The sequence below is a fragment of the Diabrotica virgifera genome, chromosome 5 (assembly GCF_917563875.1).
Source record: "Diabrotica virgifera virgifera chromosome 5, PGI_DIABVI_V3a".
In the NCBI taxonomy this organism is placed as follows: domain Eukaryota; kingdom Metazoa; phylum Arthropoda; class Insecta; order Coleoptera; family Chrysomelidae; genus Diabrotica; species Diabrotica virgifera.
The window spans coordinates 75,042,358-75,067,773 of record NC_065447.1 but is presented as its reverse complement, the minus strand read 5'-3'; the positions used below and the strand labels follow the sequence as shown (position 1 = coordinate 75,067,773).

Sequence of the window (25,416 nt, the reverse complement as noted above, 5' to 3'; positions counted from 1 at the left end):
CTACATTTGCACATTGATGCCAATACCAACAAGTTTTTGATAATACGGAGGTCTAGGTAATCAATTCACTCCTTTTGCAAGACACCTATAAGTTTGTCATGGTTGACTCAGCCAAAGGCCTTTTCAAAGTCAATAAAACGCATATATCCGGTTGTTCTATATCCCTACATCTTTGAACCATGACCTGCAAACTACTGCTGAAAAACTTAACAGTTCTTATCTGGTTCCAAAGTTGTTTCTTGTTTCTGAAACCAAACTGTGTTTCGATTAGTAGCTAGATTTTTACAGAAGTATTATCATTTTTATTTATTCAATAAGACATTTAAATTGAATTTCAATTTTTGTCCTCGAACGTGATAGCAACATAGACTTGGGAAATAGCTCGAAACTGTTACATAAAGTAAACATTTCTCCAATCTGTTATGTACGTCGTTAATGACGTTAATTTGACTGCCTTTTCTTCAATGCAATTGAATGAAAAGTTGCAGACATATGCATTCGCAGGAACAATACACGAATAGTCAATAAAAAAAATTTTATGTTTATTAATTGTTTAAATAAAAAAAAAACGATTTTAATGGAAAATGCTTAAATTCTCTTGTTTCTTACCATGTAGAAACTTGAAACTTTTACGGATTGTAGCTAATGATATGAACTATACATAATTTCACTTTTTACGTTAATTGTTTACGTTATGCTTCATAAATAAACGGTAAAGTTTGAAATTTTGAACGCTCATTATATTTGTTTATATAAAAATCGGCGCTTATTCGTGTCAAATTTCAATACGATACGAAACAAAACATCAACCAAAACTCGAATTAAAACAATTCGTGTTTTTATCGTAGTCTTAGAAAAACCACCGGTAGAGACGTTTTGTGCTACAATTAACACTAGAATCGTTTTGGCGTATTAATTAAACGCTTTTCTTTAGTTAAATCGTTTGGGTAAAATCTTTAGACGTTAATTTGACTGCCTTTTCTTCAATGAAAATGACTGAAAATTTGCAGACATATGCATTGGCGGGAACAATACACGAATAGTCAATAAAAATTTTTTTATGTTTATTAATTGTTTAAATAAAAAAACGATTTTAACGGAAAATGCTTAAATTCTCTTGTTTTTTACAATGAAGAAACTTGAAACTTTTAAAGATTGTAGCTAATTATATGAACTATACTTAATTTCACTTTTTACGTTAATTGTTTACGTTATGCTTCATACATAAACAATAAAGTTTCAAATTTTTTGCTGTTTTCGACTACTTTTCATGTTTTTACATAATATGTTTTATAGATTTATAGTTATAAATAGATTGAAATGTAATCATGCTCTTACCCCCCTTCATATGTACAGTTTGGGTCTCACAGAGTTGCCTAACTGTGAGTGTGGAATATAAGGTGATCTACTACATATTCTCCTCGAATGTTCACATTAATCAGTAAATATAAACAAATTTTATGATAATCTTAATATATTAAAAATTTCACTTCCCGTCTATCTGAACAATTTGATATTTTCTGAAGATATTAATACATTAAAAACAATTTACGAACATATCAAAAACAGTAAATATAGATTGTAGCAATAAAATTTACCCTGTATTTAAGTAATTTTGTTAAAACAAAGCAGGCATGTTTGTTAAAACAAAACAAACATGTTTGTTTTGTTGTTATTTTTTTAAACCCTGTAGATTTAAGTAATTATTGTATATTATAATTGAAAAAAGAAAAGAACAAAAAAAAAGAGAAAAGAAAAAGCAAAAAAAAAGAGAAAAAAAACTAAGAAGATGTAAACCTCCGAGATGTTGAATCGGGCTATCTATTAGCGTAGTAAAAAACAATTAAAAAAATAATAATAAAAAAATAATAAAAAAACAAATTAAAGATATAAAAAAAAATAAAAAAAATAAATATGTACAAAAAAATATTTACAACCAAAACAGTGTATTATTTAGATAATAATTGTAATTTGTTACTTTGTTATGTATTTAGAGTTAGAAATACAGAAAAAATTCCTCTGATTGAAAACACAAATTTGTTTGTTTTTAAAATAACAAAATGTCTGGCTAATTGGCTCGGTCAGCCACTTCCCGTTTATCTGAACAATTTGATATTTTCTGAAGATATTAATACATTAAAAACAATTTACGGACAAATCAAAAACTGTAAATATAGATTGTAGCAATGAAATTTACCCTGTATTTAAGTAATTTTGTTAAAACAAAGCAGGATTGTTTGTTAAAACAAAACAAACATCTTTGTTTTGTTATTTTTTTTAAACCCTGTAGTTGTAAGTAATTATTGTATATTATAATTGAAAAAAGAAACGAACAAGAAAAAAAGAGAAAAGAAAACGCAAAAAAAAGAGAAAAAAATGCAAAAAAGCAAAAAAAAAAGAAAAAAAAACTAAGTAGATGAAAACCTCCAAAATGTTGAATCGGGTTTATGTCTTAGGGTAGTAAAAAAACAATTAATAAAAAATAATAATACAAAAATAATAAAAAACAAATTAAAGATATAAAAAAAAATACAAAAAAAATAAATATGTACAAAAAAAATATTTACAACCAAAACAGTGTATTATTTAGATAATAATTATTGTAATATGTTACTTTGTTATGTATTTAGAGTTAGAAATACAGAAAAAATTCCTCTGATTGAAAAAACAAATTTGTTTGTTTTTAAAATAACAAAATGTCTTGCTAATTGACATCAAATTCACACAAAAAAAAACATATTTTAATAAACATAACGATATATTTTAATGTTTGAAAAGTGTAAGACTAAAAAGTAAAAAATAAAAAAATTTGAAAAATTTTTTATAAGAAACGCCTTTCTTTAGTTACGAGTGACTAAAATTAAAAATATTATAAAAAAAATCAATTAAAAAGCAAAAAATAAAAAAAATGAAAAAATCTAACATATTCGTTATAGAAAAGCGTGGGACAAAAACCGTTTATTCGATGAAGATGGGCCACGCTTTTCTTTGACGAATGTGTTAGATTTTTTCAATTTTTTCTATTTTTTGCTTTTTAATTGATTTTTTTATAATATTTTTAATTTTAGTCACTCGTAACTAAAGAAAAGTAATAAAATCAAAAACGTTTGTAATAAAATCGAAAACGTTTTGTTCTGATGTAGCCCTTTAGGGATTTTAATAAATTTTGTACCTTTTACAAAGGATTTATTCCAATTTTTGTGATTGATGGTATACAGCCAACTACAGGAAAACTTTTCTTTCCTTGTGGATTTTAAAGAAAAGTGTTTCTTAAAAATTTTTTTTTCATATTTTTTTTATTCTTATTTAGCTAACATCTAACATATTTATATATTTTTAGCTCGAAGTCCAATTTATACTCACCTTACAGCTTCCTTGCAGGGATTAACGACCATAAGAGCATTTCGGGCACAAGATATTCTTAAAGAAGAATTCGATAGATATCAAAACTTACACAGTGCTGCATTCTTTATGTATCTTGCGGCGAATAGATCTTTTGGTTTTTGGTTAGATTTCATATGCGTTATATACGTTGGTTTGGTCATAGTGGCGTTAGTTTTTGTAAAGAGTGGTAAGTATTAAAAATAAATATTTATCTTTCAGCTACAACTCCGGTATTAATCCCACCTAAACCTTCCTGGAATGAATTGATAATAGATTGTGATCTCTCGTTAACTAATTATGACAAGCATCAGATGAACTCAATTTCTAAGGCAATTTTTTAAAGAACTAATTATTAATAAAGATTTTGACGAAATTGGTAACATATATACTTCTAAAGTCCCTATAGCTGTTGAATATGTTGTCAAGTACTTCAATAAAGATTTTATCAAATCTTGCGCTCTCCCTATCTTCAGTTACACACATACTACTGAATTGTTCACTATTCCCTAATTTGCACATTCATTATCACTAGAAAAAAAGTAGCAATATATACCGACCCTTTAGCGTCTATCCATTCTCTCAAAATCCAATACTCCACGTCCACATCCTTTGGTTCAGTCTATCCAAACCTCTTTCGCTACTTTAATTTCACTGAGAGTATCCATCATCATGATCTGGATTCCATCTCTGTGAGCATTTCTCAGATTTTAATTGCAAAAATTGAGGTCGGCAACGCCTTCTGCCTCCAACACCCCTTACTAGTCATTAAAACTATCGACTAGCGAAATTTATTAGGTTCGAACATTGATATTTCCAATAATATGTTGCAATTTACTTCTTCTTCCGTGGCGTTACAACCCTTCGTGGGTTTTAGCCGACTCGACAACATACCTCCATTCTTCTCTGCCTTGAACAATCTCCATCCAATTATCCACGCCCATAGCTTGAATCTCCACGCCCATAGCTTTAAGGTCTCCTGCTATATTATCTCGCCACCGGAGTCGAGGACCTCCAAGTGGTCTTCTTCCAGTTGGGATTACTTTCCATACCAACTTTACTGCTTTTTCGTCAGAATATCTTCAGAGCTGTCCTGCCCATTCTTCTTCTTCATGTACCATGTCCTTTCAGAACGTTGGTTACCATCATAGCTATCTTAATTTTATTCACTGCCACTCTAAATAGCATGCTTGTATCAACACCATACCAATCTCGCCAAGTTCTTCAATCATGAAGTTCTTCTTCGTCCTGGACTGCGTTTGCCTGCTATTTTTTCTTGCATGATATTTTGTAGCAACCTATATTTGGAACCTCTCATTGCATGTCCGAAATACTCCAGCTTTCTCTGCTTGATGCTTTTTATGATCTCAGTAGTCGTGCTGAGACGTTCTAGTATTGTGGAGTTTCGAGTCTTCTCCACCCAGGAAACTTTTAAAATTCTTCTATAGCACCACATTTCGAAAGCCTCAAGGCGATTTAGATAGATTTTATTCACAGTCCAGGACTCGACACCGTAAAGTAGGACCGAGAACACGTAGCAGCGAAGTAGGCGGATCCTCAATGCGAATTTTAGGTCTCTGTTACATAACACCTATATATATATAACACTCATACAAACCAGATCAAATAGACCGGCGCAACAACACTTTATTGACGATATAGAACATGTGAATAGATTCACCTAGCTAGGAATGGATCTGGTTGCAAGCAATGAAGACGAACCGGAAATAAATAGAAGGCTTGTGCTGGCAAATAAAGCCTATTTCGCGATGGGCCACATATTAAAATCGCGAGACGTACACCGGAAAACAAAACTCCGGGTATATAAAACAATAATCAGGCCCATAGTAAGTTATGGCTGCGAAACATGGGTGGTGACACAGAAATCTGCCAATGCATTAGATGTGTTTGAAAGAAAAGTATTACGTAGGATACTGGGCCCAATAAGTGAAAATAACAACTGGCGAATTAGGTATAATAGAGAAATATACGAGCAATACAGCGAACCAACTCTAGCACAATACACTAAACTGCAGAGATTACGGTGGGCAGGGCACGTGGTCCGCATGCATGCGAATAGAATCCCCAGAAAATTGCTGAATGCAAGAATGCAGGGAAGAAGACCTGTTGGAAGACCTAAAAAGAGATGAGAAGACGAAGTCGATGAGGATGCCAGGAACTTCCTGGGAACGCGTTCATGGAAAAGAACAGCGGTAAATCGAAATGATTGGAGAAGCTTGTTGAAGGAGGCCAAGGCTCGATTTGGGCTGTAGTGCCATTGGATGGATGGATGGTTACATAACACCTTGGACATACTTCTAAAAGCGTCTCTAGCCTGCTTTATCCTAGATCTAATTTCTCCGTGACTTTCTGCGTTACAATTTAATTGCTGTCCAAGGTAAACGATTTTATCAACTTGCTTAAGTTTGGTATTATTTACATATATAGACGGTTTTATATGCTGTTGTTTACTTATTACGAGTATTTTGGTTTTCCGTATGTTTAGATCCAAACCTGCCTCCCTACAACTCTCAACGACACTATCAAATAGTGTTTGCAGATCTTATTGAGTAGAAGCTAGGAGTACTGTATCGTCCGCATATCGCAAATTATTGATGACTTCACCGTTCACAAGTATCCCTTCTTGTTTTTCAGAAAGTGCTTTTCTGAAAATTCTTTCGGAGTAAACGTTGAAAAGCAGGGGTGACAAGAGGCATCCCTGCCGTACTCCTCTTTAATATTAAGAGCCTGTGATTCCACACCATCTACTAAAACTGATGTTGTTTGATTCCAATATAAATTTGCAATTATTCGAACATCTCTGCCGTCCAAGCCACTGTCTTTTAGAGCTTCGATCAATATAGAGTGCTTAACACGATCAAATGCCTTTTGGAAGCCAATAAAACAACAGTATATATCTACAGATATATCTCGACATCTTTGAGCAAGTACGTTCATTCCAAACAGTGCCTCTCTCGTTCCAAACCCGTTACGGAAACCAAACTGTATGTCATCCAGGTATTCCTCGCATTTATTTTAGATACGACCATGTATTACCTTCAGAAAAATTTTCAATAAATGGTTTAACAAACTGATGGTTCTATAATCAGCACAGGTTTTTGCTGTTGTCTTCTTAGGTAGAGCTATAAACAATAAATTAGACCAACCATTAGGTAGTTATCCGCTGGTATAAATGGTATTGAAAAACGAAGTTATAGCCTCTATACCCTATTCCACGAACATACGCCTGTTTTGGATTACTTCGTCAACGAATATTTTACTGTGCAAAATAAGAAGAACGAAAGTAAATTGCAAATTACATTGTTGTTTATTGGAATAATTATTAGCGCCATTTACTTTCGTACTTCTTATGTTGCACAGTAAAATATTCGTTGTCGAAGTAATCCAAAACAGGCGTATGTTCGTGGAATGGCCCATAAAACATTGCTATCATTTATAAGCTTGTATATTTCAGTTGGAATTTCATCAGGACCAGTCGCTCTGCCATCTTTTTATGATTGTATGGCTTTTATTACCTCAGAGCGTGTTATTATGGGTCCGTCGCAGTTAGTAATATCGGGAGGTGAACTACTCCTATCGTCTTCGAATAGGTTCGTAACGTAATTTTCCCATTCTTTAAGTTTGTCCTCTACTTCAAATATTACTTTACCATGTTCATCCTGTAGCAATGCAGTTTGTTTCTTATTGAAGATACCAGCCGCTTCTTTCACTTTTTTATACATGTTAAACGTGTCGTATCTATTTTCAAGTTCTTCAATGTCATGACACTGTTTGGCTCCTGCCCATTGGAATCATCTTGACTTTATTTCTTTTATTATGTTAGCGTCTGGGTATATTTCTTCAAGCTCTTTGTTAGTTCTTATCCTATATTGTCCTGCTGCTTCATCAAGCACATGTCCAAAGATCTTTCTGGGGAGTTTCTTTTCCAAACACGCAGTCTCTCTTCGTTTGCATTTGCAATATCTACCATACATCAGTACGGGCCGTATGATAGTTGTTTCGATTTTAAAAGAATTCGAAGTGCATAAAGACATCTGTTGCCGGCTTATATTCTATTCTTTATTTCTTCTGATCCGTTATTGTCTTCAGTTGTTTTTGTTCCAAGGTACTTAAATTCTCTGACGTGCTCAAAGGTAAAGTCATCGATGATGATGTTCCGTCCAATTATAAATATCTCTGTTTTGATTATTTAGGCTCATACAGGGTGGGGTATTAGTGTGACAAAGTCCAATTACTCGTTTGTCGTAAGAGATACGAAAAAAACATATTTAGGTAAAAGTTGGGGCACACATAGTACCATAATTTAAAAATATTTTCAAATATACAGGGTGTTTGGTAAAGAATGGGCCATAGCTTAACCTCAGGTTCCTGAGGTTAAAATAGGCCGATTTAAGCTAACTTACCTAAGTACAAAGTTTATAATAACCGAGATACAGGGTGTCAAAGTTAAACTTTTTTTTTTATTTATTATTGAATATTTCCTGACAGGTATGAGATAAAAACACGAAATTTGGTATTTGGGGGTTTTTTGGGTCGAGAAAACTAAATTCCCTACCAAAAATTATCTATTGCCCAGAGGGCGCGACATACGCCTCTCAGCACTCATTTATTACGTTCAATTTTTTTATCCCTCACTCTGTATAATTTTGAAATTAAAATTTTTATTCTCCTATTAGTTTTACTTAAAAAAAGTATACTTTTTCATCTCCCTAAACTCAACCGTTTTCGAGAAAAACGCATTTTAAATCTGCGATACACCATCATTTTTAGCATAATATCATTGTAGTTACACCCGAAAAATAACTTAAAACCATAAAATCATCCAAAAATGTATCGCACATTTCTTCAAATGGAATTTGCGATGCAATGACATAAATTTGAGAACTGGCACAATTATTATAGCTTTAAGTTATTTTTCGGGTGGAACTACATTGATATTATGCTAAAAATGATGGTGTATCGCAGATATAAAATGCGTTTATCTCGAAAACGATTGAGTTTAGGGAGATAAAAGAAGTATACCTTTTGTAAGTAAAAATAATAGAAGAATAAAAATTTTAATGTCAAAATTATACAGAGTGAGGGATAAAAAAAATTGAACGTAATAAATGAGTGCTGAAAGGCGTATGTGGCGCCCTCTGGGCAATAGATAATTTTTGGTAGGGAATTTAGTTTTATTGACCCAACAAACCCCCACATGCCAAATTTCATGTTGTTATCTCATACCTGTCAGGAAATATTCAATAATAAATGAAAAAAAGTTTAATTTTGACACCCTGTATCTCGGTTATTATAAACTTTGTACTAAGGTAAGTTAGCTTAAATCGACCTATTTTAACGTCAGGAACCTGAGGTTAAGCTATGGCCCATTATTTACCAAACACCCTGTATAGGGACGTCCGTGTTGACAGGGTGACACAAACTTATGTTTTTTTTAAATAGAACAGCCTTATATTTTTACATTTTTGGATTCTCCTCAATGTTTCCTTGCTTAAAATGTATGGTTTTGTAATATTATACGAGGTAGTTTAAAAGTTAATTACGTTTTTTTGTTAATTTCGTAGCAATATCTACACCCTGTAGAATTGTAGTGATTTGACATCAAATTTTCTATTTATATTCAAATGATTTTTAATATAGTCTACTACTGTTAATTATTAACAGTATAGCGAAATGTTTAATTTTAGTATACAGGGTGGGTCGAAACTTGGAATGAGTATTTTCTGACTTTTCTTAAATGGAACACCCTATATTTTAGTATTGTAATGAAATGATATTTGATGGTACTTTTTTATTTCTTAAGCATTCCCTATACCTAAGTGCTTTAATTTGTAAGTTATTCGTGATTTTTTAAGCCAAACATTAATTGCAACAAAAATTACGTAAAATTTTATTAGGTGGCCGTGAAAAGATCCAATCAAAAATAATTTTTCGAAAAAAAGATACATAATAATCTAGCCTGATCCTTAATTTATTAATGTTGGATGAGATATCCAAATACATTCGTAATTAAGGTTGTTGGTGCTTAAAATATTAAAAAACCAATACAGAAGTAAAAACTTCGAGATGTATTCTGGTATAAAATCGTTTATTTAAAAACTATAAAATGTCATCGATTGCAGAACGTTTTCGTTCTAAACAGAACATCTTCAGTGCTTCCTGCCGAGTATTTTGAAACTAGCACACCGTAAATAGTGTTAACATCATCATATATGGTTTACATAATGTAATATGTTAAAATGTTATGACTACAAGTCGATGTTAATGGATAAAGTGGAACACATGCTAAAAGGGTGCCATGGTTCCCTGCTCGAAGATACTAGGTACTTGCCAATTCAATGGGCACAGACCAACTCCCTTGTGCCCATTGGTCTGTGCCCATTGGATTGGCAAGTACCTAGTATCTTCGAGCAGGGAACCATGGCACCCTTTTAGCATGTGTTCCACTTTATCCATTAACATCGACTTGTAGTCATAACATTTTAACATATTACATTATGTAAACCATATATGATGATGTTAACACTATTTACGGTGTGCTAGTTTCAAAATACTCGGCAGGATGCACTGAAGATGTTCTGTTTAGAACGAAAACGTTCTGCAATCGATGACATTTTATAGTTTTTAAATAAACGATTTTATACCAGAATACATCTCGAAGTTTTTACTTCTGTATTGGTTTTTTAAACTATGGTATACAGCCAACTATTGGGATTTTCCCATTGATTTTTTTTTTTTTTTTTTTTTTTTTCTTAAAATATTAATCAAACATACAAAATTCTCCCTAGTTGGCTATGACACAAAATTTGCTTAAACATTTGACATTATACTTAGTTCCAGTTGATTTGTTACCATTACTAATATTAATTTTCCTAATGAGGAACTGATTAAAATGGCTTTGTGCTAGGAGAGTATAACAAAAATGAGCTACTTGCAATAAAAATTTATCATTAACAATTCCCTGACAGACGACAACCAAAAAGAGAATCTTTTGAAAGTATACTAAAACGGTTTCAACAGACTAGATACTTAGATTGTAAGAACGGTTGTACTAATATGCAGATCCTCAGTGACACCAAGGATTACATTTAATTCCTGTTTTCCTCACTTACAATAGTTTTTGTTCGATCAGATTTATCATAATCTGAGTGCCCAGTCCGTTGAAACCGTTCTAGTATATTTTTAAACGTTTCTTTTCTTAGTTGTCGTCTATCAGGGAATTTCTGATGAAAAATTCTTATTGCTAGTAGCACATTTTTGTTATACTCCACTAGCACAAAAATCTTACTAATCAGTTCCTCATTAGAAAAATTCATATTAGTAATGGTAACAAAGCAACTGGAACTATAAAAATAGTATATCAAATTTTTAAGGAAATTTAGTGTCATAGCCGACTAGGTAGAATATTGTATGTTTTTGTTAATATTTTGCGCACCAACAATCTTAACTACGAATTTATTTGGATATCTCATCCATAAATTAAGGATCAGGCCAGATTATGATGTATTTTTTTTTTTCGAAAAATTATTTTTGATTGAATATTTTCACGACAACCTAATAAAATTTCACGTAATTTTCCTTGCAATTAATGTTTGGCTTAAACAATCACGAATAACTTACAAATTAAAGCACTTAGGTATAGGGAATGCTTAAGAAATAAAAAAGTGCCATAAAATATCATTTTATTACAATACTAAAATACAGGGTGTTCCATTTAAGAAAACTAAGAAAATACTCATTTCGAGTTTCGACCAACACCGTATACTAAAATTTAACATTTCGCTATCGCTATACTGTTAATGTTTAACAATAGTAGATTATATTAAAAATCGTTTGAACGTAAAATAAAAATTTGATGTCAAATCACTACAATTCTACGTAAATGTTGCTACGAAATTAACAAAAAAAACGTAATTATCTTTTAAACTACCTCGTATAATATTACAAAACCATATATTTAAGAATGAAAACATTGAGGAGAATCCAAAAATGTAAAAATATATAGGGTATTCCATTTAAAAAAACATAAGTTTGTGTCACTCTGTCAATACGCACGCCCCTGTATATTTGAAAATATTTTTAAATTATGGTCCTATCAGTGCCCCAACTTTTACCTAAATAACTTTTTTTCGTATCTCTGACGACAAACGAGTAATTGGACTTTGTCATACTAATGCCCCACCCTGTACCCTGTATACATATATTTAGTTTTACTTTCATTTATTAAGAGCCGAAGGAGCCCCATATTCTCTGTTTAGTTCTCGAACCAGACGAAAGTCTCCTTCATACTGAATCTGGTCTTTCGTAATATCAATTTACTAAATCTAATCTTAATATATTTTAGAACAATATGGTGGCAATATGGGTCTAGCACTCACTCAAACATTAGGACTCACTGGCATGTTCCAATGGGGCATGCGGCAATGGAGTGAACTTGAAAACCAAATGACATCCGTCGAAAGAGTTCAGGAATACGCAGACTTAAAACAGGAAGACGATGAGCATAGCATCGAACCACCGAAAACTTGGCCACATGCTGGAGAAATACAATTTGATAATATGTCGCTTTATTACACAACTGATGATCCTCCTGTACTTAAAAATCTCAGTTTTACTATCAAACCTTCAGAAAAAATTGGTATTGTAGGACGAACTGGAGCAGGAAAGTCATCTTTAATTCAAGCTCTCTTCCGATTAACCCATATTGAGGGCAGGATTTTGGTGGACGATTTTGATACCAAGAAAATATCCTTAAAGGTTCTTAGATCAAAAATTTCAATTATACCTCAAGAACCAGTACTATTTTCTGGAACTTTAAGAAACAACTTAGATCCCTTCGACGAGTATACTGATGAGGTAAGACAAACTATAAGCTGTATTTACGTCTTTATTTCTCCAAAAGCCTTAAACTAAAAATTGTTTAGAACATCCAAGTTTTATAAGTTAAGCAATTTTTAAATTTAAATAGGACTTAGAACTCCGAAGAAAATATTTTAGTGCTTAAAAAGCTTTTTTCTACACCGTGTTCAAAATTCAATTTTTAGCACTCCATACGAGCGTTTAAAATGCTACTTTAAGGCACTAGTGCTTTAAAAATTTTATAGCACTGCAATTCGTATTGACCGTATAGGTAATTTTTATGTAATGTCAAAAAAATATAAAAATGGAATGTCAGTCTAGTTCAGTAAAAGTAAAAGTAAAAGTTTTTGTAGATATTGTCCTGTAATTACGTTTGTATAAAAAATATTGTATGATATGCGCAGGCGCGGAGGGGGTCAACGGGTCCATGGACCCCCCTATTGTATTTAGTCTATAAGTATTTTTTTAATATTTATTATTTTTTTCTCTTAACTCTAAAGTTTAAGCCATCAGTACAACACTAAATTACACGACAACCGCTTCCAAAGAATTGAAAGAAGCCATAAAATCTAATAAAACACCCTACTCTGAAAAATAATCTGCAGGCGCATTTGTTTGGATACCGGTGGAACCATAAATAACGGAAATATTTTTCACAATTCAAAGAATAACAAAAATGATATTTTAAAATGCAAATACATTACACTGAGTATAAACCTTATCTCATGAAAAGTCACGTTTCAAATTTGCGATACAATAAAGATATAAAAATTTGTATTTTACTAGATAATCCATGCGTACCTACCCATTTATGGTACTGATGGTAGAAAGTTTAATCTTTATGGTAAAGAACGACCAGTGAGATTAATAGTCGAGAATTGTCTATCAATCCTTTTGATACCGTAGGTATCTGGGATTATATGGTGTATTTTATCCTTAGAGTAAGTGTGAGTCGTATGGCTAAATCTGGAAAATATAATATTTATTTGAGGTAAGTCTGCCCCCCCCCCTATTATGAATTTCTAGATCCGCGCCTGGATATGCGTGTTAAAAAGTACATTTTTAAGGCACTCATGTGAATTGCAGAACTCGCTATCGCTCATTCTGCAAACTTCCACATGCGTACCTTACACGTGTACTTTTAACACTTATATCATAAATAACTATTATTATCTATAAAAATTTGTTTAACATTCATACTCTGAACCTGAATAGCATTTGTTGGAAAAAAACTCTTCTTTTTTGTGCAGCTTCAGAAAAATGTTACGATAAGCTAGCTACGATGAATATGTAAAAAACCTATTGGTCCATTCACTCACGGTAAAATATTGCAAAACCTCCGAATTTTAAAGATCCGCTTGGATTGACATAGAAAAATTTGGCATACATATAGCTCACATGTCAAAGAAAAAAAAGTGATAGTTTGCCGATGTGTGCTTTTGCTCTGGATGTGAGTATCACCCCTTCTCGAGAGTGAAAAAAAGGTATGTGCAAGATGAGTCCGGAAATGGATAAATTGACTAATTCTAAGCAACTCTTGCTCTACATATGTTCACTTTTCAACAAAAAAAAAACACGTTTTTAGGGTTTTCGCAAATAACTCAAAAATTAAGTATTTTATCGAAAAAATATTCTTACCAAAAATATAGGTTATAAAAAACTGAAAAAATGGTGTATGTATAAAGTCCATAGACCCAGTGGAAGCAGAGTTGTAGCTAATGAAAAGAAGGTTCGTATTCGTCAAATTCTAAATCGAATATTTCAACGTGAAATAACCAATAGTGTTTAAAAAACGCTTTATTTTGTTTTTTTTTTTTTTAATTATTTACCATCAAAAGTAAACAAGTTAAGCTTAAAATAAAGTTGGTCCATTTTTGAAGATATTCTTCTTTAGCGGCGAATCGATTGAGGGTAAAATTTGATTGATCCGCGCGCATGCGCACACCGACAGTATGGTATTAATCGTTATACAGGCTCTGATTGGGTGTTGAAATTTTGAAATGATCTGTCAATAATTGTTCAATATGGAGGTTATCGGTAAACAAAAATATTGTATAATATTAGTTTTTATTGATCTGTGGACAGAAATAAAATCAAATTTATAATTATAGTGACTTTTTAAATAGTTTTGAAAAGCCGCAGGTACGTAATTCTAAATGTTTCAGTTGGAAATACCTAATAGTTTCAATACCTATCTATTTGGAAAATGTAAACAAAATAATGTAGTTACCTATTAGTAGGCAATGCTTTAATTTACATAATCTGATTACGAACAAACTTTCTACAAATCTTTATCTCATATATCGTTTTCTTACTCTATATTTTGTTGTATTTTATTTCGACGAAAATCAAACTAATAATTTTATTAAATTCATATAAATTTATGGTGTAAACGTTTAGTTTGTGTATATTCCCACATGACGTATACGAGAGTTTGGTGCAGTTTGAAATTGCGTCAACTTTCGTACGGCGCGGTAGACGTGAAGTGGGTTCAAGCCCCAAGCAAATTATTATTTTTTTATTTTTTTTATAGATTTTATGATTGTAAGTATATTATTATATAATTTTTGAAGATATTCTTCTTTTTTGAAAGTGGTAGAGGTACGAAAGTTAGTTTGATTTTTAAATAAAATAAGTACAAATAACCTTTTAAGTATATTTACTTCGTTTAAATTACGTATTATATAATAGAAGAATATCTTCTTACGTACGTACAAAGTACACACACATTCTTTTTTTTTGTAAAAACTCGTAAAAATCACCCCTAACAGCACTCCAAATGAAATTAATCGTTACCGTTTCACAAGTTTCATTATGTAGGTATTGTTTATACGATCTGTAAGTGTCATCGGTTCAAAGTGCTTAGTTTTGAAAGGGCTCTAATTGAAAGGGCTTGAACGAGTCACTAATCACAATATTTTATGCAGATGTAACAGCCATGTCTTAACCAATTTTTGTCTTACAGAAAAACAAAAAATGCAGAATATTCAGAAAAGCAAAATCACGTTTTTTTGCTCTTTGAGATTTTTGGTAGCTCTAATAATTTTGAAGTTATGTGAAAAAAAAAGAAAAAATATTTACTTTAAAACCAATTTTTTTCAAAAATAAGCACTTTAAACCGATGAAACTTACAGATCATAATAATTATAAACAATACATAAGTAAAGTCAACTACACAGTGAAGACCCAAAAAGAGAAGAAGTGTCAAATGCCATCCTAAAACTCAGAGACAATAAAGCCCCAGGAATCGACGAAATCTTTTCGGAAATGTTTAAAAAATGTGGTGATCAACTTTTTGCAGCAATCCATAAACTGATAGTTCTTATATGGCAGAATGAATTGGTACCAGAAGAGTGGCTAAAGGGAGTAATATGTCCGTTGCATAAAAAAGGTGATCAACTGGATTGTAAGAACTATAGAGGCATTACTTTGTTAGCATCTGCATATAAAATCTTCGGCAATGTATTGTTTGAAAGACTTAAACATTTTACAAAGGATACTGTAGGTCAATACCAATGCGTATTTACTGCTGGAAAGTCAACTATACATCAAATTCAAGCACATAGGCAAATTCTAGAAAAGTCACTAGAATATAACATAGATACCCACCATCTCCTCGTCGACTTCAAAGCAGCATATGACAGTGTTAAAAGAAGCGTATTATATAATGCAATGATAGACTTTGGGATCCCACCTAAGTTAGTTAAGTTGACCCAACTAACAATGCAAAATGTAAGCTCGTGCGTTAGAATTCAAGGAGAAAACTCTACATTATTTGACGTTAATAATGGTCTAAGATAGGGAGACGCGCTGGCGTGTCTCCTCTTTAATATTGCATTGAAAAAGGCAGTCAGAAAATTATATTTTAGAATGAATGGAACTATTTTTAATAGATCGACGCAAATTCTCGTATTCGCTGACGATATAGTTATAGTGGGCAGAAGTTTGAGAGACATGGCGCAGTGTTTTACAAGGCTTGTGGACGCGGCAAGCGAATTAGGACTTGTGGTAAACGAGGAAAAAACCAAATATATGTTGGTTTCTAAAAACTCCCAAAATATCCAACAGATAATTCAAATTAACAATCACACCTTTGAGCAAGTCAAGGAATTCACATATCTTGGATCGCTAGTAAACTCAATAAACACGACAAGCGATGAAATAAAAAGACGCATAGTAATAGCAAACAGAACCGTTCACGGTCTCCATAAACATTTAAAAAATAAAAATATAAAACGTGCAGTAAAGCTCAATATATACAAGACCTTAATAAGACCGATTTTGATATATGAAGCTGAAACGTGGACCCTATCTCAAAGTGATGAAAGACTTCCTGGTATTTTTGAGAGAAAAATTCTTAGAAAGATTTTTGGGGCAGTAAATGAAAATGGGCCATGGCGTCGAAGATACAACTTTGAACTGTATCAGTTATACACCGATCCAGATATTGTGAAATTCGTTAAAGTGCAGAGACTTAGATGGGCTGGACACATTGCTATGATGTCAGACCACGAATACACTAAGAGATTAACATTTTCAAAACCAGAGGGCACAAGAAGTAGAGGACGACCACGAAGAAGATGGATTGATGATGTGGAAGAAGATCTAAAAATTCTAGGGGTCAGAAGATGGAGGGAAGTTGCCAGGAATCGACAGGAGTGGCGACTTCTTTGTGAGCAGGCCAAGATCCACAACGGATTGTCGAGCCACTTATGACATAAGTAAAGTAACTTGTGAAGCGGTAACGATTAATTTAATTTGAGATGTTAATTAGGAGGTGGTTTTCACGTTTTTTTTTTTTTTTTTCAAAAAAAGGACGAATTTTATTTTGAGCGTAACTTGCTTACTTTTGATGCTAGAATTTTTTTTAAACAAAAGTAAACCATTTTTTACATGGGTTTTCCCCGAAAAATGCTTTATTTTTTGCATACACAAACTTGGTGAGCGCTACCTATTGAATATTCTTCAGGATCATAGTATGATTCCGTTTGCACTGTTGGCATATTGGCCAACATTTTTGTTAATGCACCATAATGCTAGACCTCATGTAGCCCGATTAGTTTGAGACTATCTCTTGGAAATTGTCACTGAAATGTAAAATTTTGTAAGATGGTCTTGTAAGATGATGATATAAAATGGTGTTGTAAGATGATATTGTAAGACTACGTTGAATTCTAAGATGGTACGAAGTTCGCCGGATCAGCTAGTTAAAGAAAAATGGGACCTGGTAAAGGAAGAATATCGTGGCTAAAAAGCTGATCAAACAATTTTATTACTTTATTAGTCAGGCAAAGTCATTTTAATTCGACAGTTCACACTTTTATATTGTGAAATAGTAAGTAATATGTAAGACAATCTAAAAATAAATTTAATGTTGCCAATTTAATGGGTAATACAAAATTCTAAAATTATTATATTCTAATTCTTTTTTTTTTTTTGTAAGCATTTATTAACAATCAGAATTACATATTCTATGAGTTAATTTGATAACAAGTACAATATCTTATATCAATGTAGTATTGTACACTAAAATGGCGTTATGAGGTACATCACCCAGAGGTTTCACCTCAGTTTCAGCGAAGATCTATGGGCCATAATTTTCGCAATCTTCTGTTGTTTAGTGGCTGCAGTAATGGTACTATTAATTGGTTGGGGTGGCCTTCCAATTTCTCGTGGTGTCTGTTGGCTCTTTCTTGAATTACTGTGCTGACTAACGGGATGTTTAGGTCTGTATGAAGGGTTTGGTTGGAAATGTACCACGAGCATTTGCGATGGTGCGTAGAATTTTTGATTGAGTTCTTTGGATAATTTTTGTGTTTGATTTGCTGGCACAACTCCATAGTTCTATACCGTACGTCCATATAGGTTTGATCACTTTTTTATAAATCAGCAGTTTGTTCTCAATTGAGAGTCTAGATTTTCTACCTATAAGCCAACTAATTTCTTTCACTCTCAACTCAATTTGTTTCTTCTTCTTTAAAATGTGCTGTTTCCAGTTTAATTTAGAATCAAGATGAAGCCCCAGGTATTTGACGATGTTCTGTTGTGGTATGTTGACTTGATTAAGGCTAATATTTGGGCATTGGTCTTTCCTTAGTGTGGAAGTTATATATGTTGACTTAGTTTTATTAGCTTTTATCTTCCATTTCTTTAACCACTGTCCAATTTGGTCTAGGTGTTCTTGAAGTTTTAATACTGCAGCTCTTGGATCCTCTTCAGTTGCAAATATTGCTGTGTCATCAGCGAAAGTTCCAATGGTGGTTTGTGGAGAGGTTGGTAAATCGGATGTCTACAGTACTAAAGAAGTGGACCCAATATACTACCTTGTGGGACTCCTGATTGAATTTTGTTACGGTTTGATAGTTCATCCTCCACTTTAGTTTCAAATTCTCTGTGATTTAGATATGATTTTAATAAGTCAAAGTATTTGTTGGGTAGGGATTTTTTGATTTTATAAAGTAATCCTGGGTACCATACCTTATCAAATGCTTGGCTGATGTCCAGAAAGGCTGCTGTGCAATACTGTTTATTGTCCAAAGCTCTATTAATTACATTTGATATGCGATGGCATTGTTGCACTGTAGAATGACCTTCTCGGAATCCAAATTGGTGTTCTGGGATTCAGTTTTGGAATTCTAGGTCGCTCATAATTCTTTTAAGTAACAGCTTTTCAAGAAGTTTTGACATTATTGGCAGTAGATTTATTGGGCGGTATGATGAAACATCCGTTAAAGCAGCTTTACCAGGTTTCGGTATCATAATTACTTGGGCAATTTTTAGTCTTCTTCTTCTTCTTCTTTTTATATAGACATTACTCTGTCTATTTTTCAATGTGCCTCCAGTAAGTTGTCATTCCATTTTTTTCGTGGTCTTCCCACTGATCGTCTTCCTATTGGGGAACCGTCTCTCGCCGTCCTTACTACTCTATTTGTTGTCATTCGGCTTATGTGGTCGTTCCATTCTACTCTTCTGCTTTTCACCCAGTTATTAATGTTGTCCACCTTGCATCTCCTTCATATATCTGCACTTCTAGCTCTATCCCACATCGTCTTACCATCGATTTTTCGCAATGTTTTCATCTCTGCTGTTTCTAGCATTCTTTTTGTCCTTTCTGTATCAGGTCGTGTTTCTGCCGCGTATGTCATTATTGGTCTGATGACTGTTTTGTAAATTCTGCCTTTCACTTCTTTTCCGATGTTTTTATTTCTCCATATTGTTTAATTCAGGCAACCTGCGGCTCTGTTTGCTTTATTCACCTGATCTTCCACTTCTGTTTCGAGCTTTCCGTAGCTGCATAGTGTGATGCCTAGATATTTAAACTCCATGACTTGTTCTATTATTTGACCCTCCAGCTCTAATTTACACCTTATTAGATCTGCTGTTATAACCATGCATTTAGTCTTTTTTGGGGAAATTAACATGCTAAATTTTCTAGCGGTTATATTAAATTCGTGCAGCATACGTTGTAAATCATCTTCACTTTGAAAGATTAGTATTGCGTCGTCTGCATAGCAGATTATTTGTTGTTTTTCTCCCATTTGGTATCCTTTTTTTGTTCTTACTTTTTTTATTATTTCGTCCATGATCAGGTTGAACAACAGAGGACTCAGGGAATCTCCCTGTCTTATCTCATTGCCAGCTTCAATTGGGTCAGTTAGTTCATCATCTACTTTTATCAGCAATTTTTAGTGATATAGGCAAATAATTAAGTCTTAAGATTGCATTTAATATGTACAATAATTTCATTATACCTTTTTTAGGAGGTTGTTTTAACATTGTTGCTGTTATGAGATCAGTGCCTGGTGCCTTCTTTTCATTCAAATGATTAATTTTATCTTTGATCTCCTTCGGTGTAATTAAAGTTAGTTGCTCTCGTTGATTAATTGGTAAGGCTAGTTCCTGCTCTACTTCTTGTACTTGGTCATTGTCGTGTGGCTTGAAGACTTCAGTTAGATGTTCAGCAAATAAATCAGCTTTTTCTTTGTTGATTTTTGTCCATGGTCCTGGTGGTATTGAGTTTTTCCGAATTGGAGGTGAAGTATTTATTGGTTTATTTTTGTTTTTGATTGGTTTCTAATAATTCTTAAAGATAAATCAGGTTTAGCAACGAAATTCAATTTTAAATTTTTATTTTAGGCCCTATGGAACGCATTGGAAGAGGTGGAATTAAAGCAAGCAGTAGAAGAACTGCCAGCAGGTTTAGCTAATAAAATGGCTGAAGGAGGTACTAATTTCAGTGTGGGACAGAGACAATTGGTCTGTCTAGCAAGAGCAATAGTTGGCAACAACAAAATTTTAGTCCTGGATGAAGCAACTGCAAACGTTGATCCCTACACAGACGCTTTAATTCAAAAAACAATCAGAAAGAAGTTTGCTAATTGTACGGTATTAACAATCGCTCACAGATTGAATACTATTATGGATTCGGACAAAGTTCTAGTGATGGATGCTGGACAAGCAGTAGAGTTTGACCATCCTTTTACTCTTTTACAAAATATCAATGGTGTTTTCTATTCTCTAGTTATGCAAACAGGCAAAGCAACAGCAAAGAATTTATTCGCAATAGCAGAACAAAGCAAGATGCTTAGAGATAACAATACTGTTTTCTAAAGAAAAAGAATCGACTTGAAAAAATTATAATGAATTATTAGAACTGTGAAACATATAGAGAGTTGTATATTTAAATAAACGTCATATATGTACACTTAATTAATTTAATAGTTTTTTAGTGTTTAGTTACGTTGTAATCTAATATTTTTTTATAAATAAAACAAATTAAAATAATTTGTATTGCCTAAACTATTTATATATGGGTTAGCACACGTATTTTTTTGTTCACGTAACACGTATTTTGTTCTAAGTTGGTAAAAAATGAAACGGGACAAAATTAAAGTTATTTAAATAGGGGAGAGTGGAACGAGTTTGGACACAAACTGAAATCCAGAAACAAGGTCTTCCTCCAAAATTCCCGAAATTTTCGTAGAAACTGGACGTTGTATCTACTGGAATTTCAAGAAAATCCCCATACCAGTTCGAGGAAGGTAGCACTAGATCAGCGGTTCTCAATCTGTGGTACATGTACCACTGGTGGTACATATCATCATTTGCGGTGGTACACATAACACACAAAAAATCAAAATAGTAATACATAGTGAGTCTTGTTAATACAATCTAAAAATATAGGTGGTACCAAAAAGTTTTAAAGAACTGTAGGTGGTACATGACTCAAAAAGTTTGAGACCCACTGCACTAGATGATAATGTCCAGCATTTACCATACAGTGATAAGCGCGTTAATAACCGGCAAAATAACGCAAAAGATGGAAAGCATATCAAGTTGTGAGATAAAAAATGAAACTAGTGGAGATGGTAGATCTAGCGATAAAAACCCATAAACTTACATTCTATTTATTGTTTCCCACCTTTAGACGTATCAGAGGAGTATGTCAACTAAAACTGTCACTGTCACAGTGGCAGTAGCCAAACTCGTCCGATACGTCTAAAGGTAGGAAACAATAAGTAGAATGTAAATTTATAGGTTTTTATCGCTAAATCTCCCATGTCCACTAGTTTCAATTCTTTTTATCTCACAACTTAATGTGTTTTCCATCTTTTGCGTTATTTTTCCGGTTATTAGCGCGCTCATCACTGTATAATAAGGATGGATGGAGCTCTTGGAGAGAAGTAGTTAATTCAGGAACATACTATTTACCCATTTGGTATTGGTTGCAGATATAAGTATGCTGGTTAATACTTAGCTGAGGACGTACCGTTATAATGATATCTTTAACAGAACTCATTGCTCAAATTTCGGGTATCAAATTCTAATTATTATTGGCAGATTATTCCGCGTGTATATATTTATAAAAACAAATTATTATGACACACACACACACACTCTCAGTGGGTCAAGTTTGATTGCTTATATTATGTGCGTTATTGCTTAGGTAGCAGAAAACTACTATGTCATCAAGTGCACGTAGTAATATTGTTATGCTCTAGTTTGAAAGTAAACAAAGCCAACACAATGTTTTATTTTTTATAATATGTATAAATAAAATATAGTAGTCAGTTATTTCATTATTAATAATTTAAAGGATCTAAGATTTTGTAAAAATATTCGTGAGATACTTATCTCTCTACATGTTGTTAGAATGCTAAAAATTAGATGTTAGAATATGCTGATCCAGGAGCTGTTAGAAGATGAAGCGATATGGAACGATGTAACAAAGATAAGAGTTTCATAGAAAAAGTTTTTGCTAAAAAATAATTTTTCAAAATAATGCTAAAGATGGAAACATATTAAGTTGTGAGATAAAAAGGAATGAAACTAGTAGAGTTGGGAAATTTAGCGATAAAAACCGATACATTTACATTCTCTTATTGTTTCCCACCTTTAGACGTACCAGAAGAGTATGTCAACTAAAATTGTCACTGTCACAGTGGCAGTTGCCAAACTCATCCGATCCGTCTAAAGGTGGGAACAATAAAGAGGATGTAAATTTATAGGTGTTTATCTAAATTTCCCAACTCTACTATTTTCATTTCTTTTTTTCCCACAACTTAATATGTTTTCCATCTTTTGCGTTATTTTGCCGGTTAGTAGCGCGCTCATCACTGTATAAGTACGATACAATATCCTGAGAATGTGAATGTTTAGGCCAGCATTATAAACAACTATGTATATAGAGCCATATTGTTTTGAGAAAAACTTATCAACTCTTCGTTATCTGGATAGAATTTCTTCAGTTCAATCAGGTATTTTCAAATAGAGATGATTTGTGGTTCTAACAGCTTGGACCTTCTCCACACTATGGTCTTGAGATACGAAATTACTTACGAGAATTACTCACGTAAATAATGCTTTCCCACGTCTGTGAATAGATAGAAGGGGAGAGCGTTTTTGACAGTATAGGTACGTTTTGGCAAATGCTAATTTTTTACAAATTCAGCCAAACTGTTACTAAAAATCTTAAATATATCACTGGTTGTATAAAAAAACATGAAAAATCTATTTATGAACTCCAAAAAACGTAAAATTAAACTATCTATTAAATGTAAAAAATAAGAAATAAATAGGTATCATTTTATTTAATAAAGTATGATTTCATTTGAGCTAGATTTACTTAATAAATTAAAAATTTTATTAAGTTTTATGTTTGTATGAGAATAGTCACAGTTTTGTTGTAATGGCAATTACATTTTTACCAAAAAAATTCTTGGCGTTTCGATTTTCACCACAGAAATCGTTTTCAAAAGATTAATGACAAAATGTGTTAAAAAAGGTGTTTATAACCGCCAGATATACCAACCACAATATAACAGTTTCAGCACCTTATGAATTTTGTTGCATTGAATACTAATAATAAGGCAACCAATTCTATCTACTACATTTGAATAATATCTAGGGAGTAATATCTAAATTTAAAAAGAAATTAGTTTAGCTCTTAACTAATTTAGTCAGAGACGTATAGATTTAGTTATTTAGGCTTCACTAAATTATTAAATTGATGACATAAATGTTCTGTAACGTAAAATTAGAATATAAATAATTTGAAATAAAACGCTAATATAATATTTTAAATAATATTTCTTTGTGAAACTTTCTACACTTACAAAATGTTCTAACATTATCAATTTATGAACTTCCTCAAATTTTGAAATTTTTACCTAGCGCTTTCGTCAAAACTTAAACTGCCAAAATCGCTTTCACCAAAATTGTAAGTGTCCTTTTTTGAAAAATTAAATATTTATCCTAAAACTTAAAACTTCCAAATTATTTGTTAAATATATTTATTTTGTATTAAGAGTGTAGGCGCAAAATTTCGTCCCAATGTTTTTTAAATGGATTTTTTTTCGAATCCTGAGAAAACTATTATCTATGTAAGTATTTTTGAAAAATTTAAACGCAAAATGAAAGATTAGATTATTCCGAGGACCGAAAGTCCCTGAAAACATCTATGTTTTTTTAATTAGTTACAGAGGTGTAGCAGGTCTATTAATAGAATTATGCAAGTTGGACAAATGCCAGACGAATGGAGAAGCAGTAGGTATATTAGTATTTCATATTATAATACCTGTTTACAAAAACAAGGGAGACTACAAAACTACTTAGCCACACCATGAAAATATGGGAGAGAGTAATTGATGGACGGATAGGTACCTGAAGAAACCGAAATATCCGATAATCAATTTGGCTTTATGCAGGGCAGTTCAACAACAGATGCAATTTTCATTATAAGGCAACTGATGGAAAAATACAGGAATAAAGAAACCAACGCTCATATGGTATTCATTGATCTTAAAAAAGCATATGATGAGTTCCTCGAGAGATTCTGTGGTGGGCACTCAATAAGAAACGGCGAGTCCTTGGTGAATATGTAAAGATTGTGAGAGTTATGTATGAGAGTAACGAATAGTGTTAGGACAGGTGTGGGAGAGACTGATAAATTTCATGTGAAAGTAGCCAAGGCTCGGTACTTAGTCCGTATTAATTCTCATTAGTTTTGGACCAGATAACAGCGAAACTGCAGGGTAACATTCCATGGTGCTTAATGTATGCTGATGATGTAGTGTTAATAGGATTTATTTTATTATGCATATATAGATGCATTATACAATGCATCACAAGCAGATGTGTCTAGTTTTTTTATATATATTGATTGACCCTTCGGTTGCCACTAAAAAGTCTATAGGGTCGCCTGTGTATGCTCTGCGTGGGCAGTCCTGAATTATGCGTCTGATCGTCTGTCTTGCAGCGCCGCAGTCACAAGAAGGCGAGAGAAGTTTACCCCATCTGCAGAGGGAGTCGGCGCATCTTCCACAGTTTGTTCTAATTCGATTAAGTGCTGCCCAAATCTTACGGGGACATTCGAATTCGCCAGGTTTTTCTATGATGTCCGGTAGACTGTGGTAATGCGGATCTGCCTTACTTTCCCAATCTTCTCTCTATCGAGTATTTATGTAAGTCAAAGTTGGATTGCTGCAGCGCTTGAGCAGATTTTAGAGGGGGTAACCTGGACCGGAGACGGTTACCAAGAATATCGGGGATGTCGTTGTGGACCAGAAGTTGGCGACTGTTCATTATTTTGTTATATTCTTTAACTAATGCATGTTCGCGGCGTAGGTTGGGTGGTGCTATATTACTAAGGGTAGG

The 25,416-nt window shown here is 32.8% G+C and overlaps 1 protein-coding gene across 2 annotated transcripts in view; it reads left to right on the top strand.

The window, feature by feature from the left end:
* The window catches only part of LOC114326681 (ATP-binding cassette sub-family C member 4), a 111,801-nt gene extending 90,756 nt beyond the window's left edge, over window positions 1-21,045 (top strand). For both annotated transcript variants that reach the window (XM_028275089.2, XM_050650152.1), the window contains 3 exons: window positions 3,341-3,571; window positions 11,747-12,258; window positions 20,398-21,045. In XM_028275089.2, coding sequence (XP_028130890.2) covers window positions 3,341-3,571; window positions 11,747-12,258; window positions 20,398-20,871 — 1,217 coding nt within the window. In that variant the 3' untranslated portion in view covers window positions 20,872-21,045. The remainder of the gene's footprint in view (window positions 1-3,340; window positions 3,572-11,746; window positions 12,259-20,397) is intronic.
* Window positions 21,046-25,416: the final 4,371 nt, after the last annotated feature.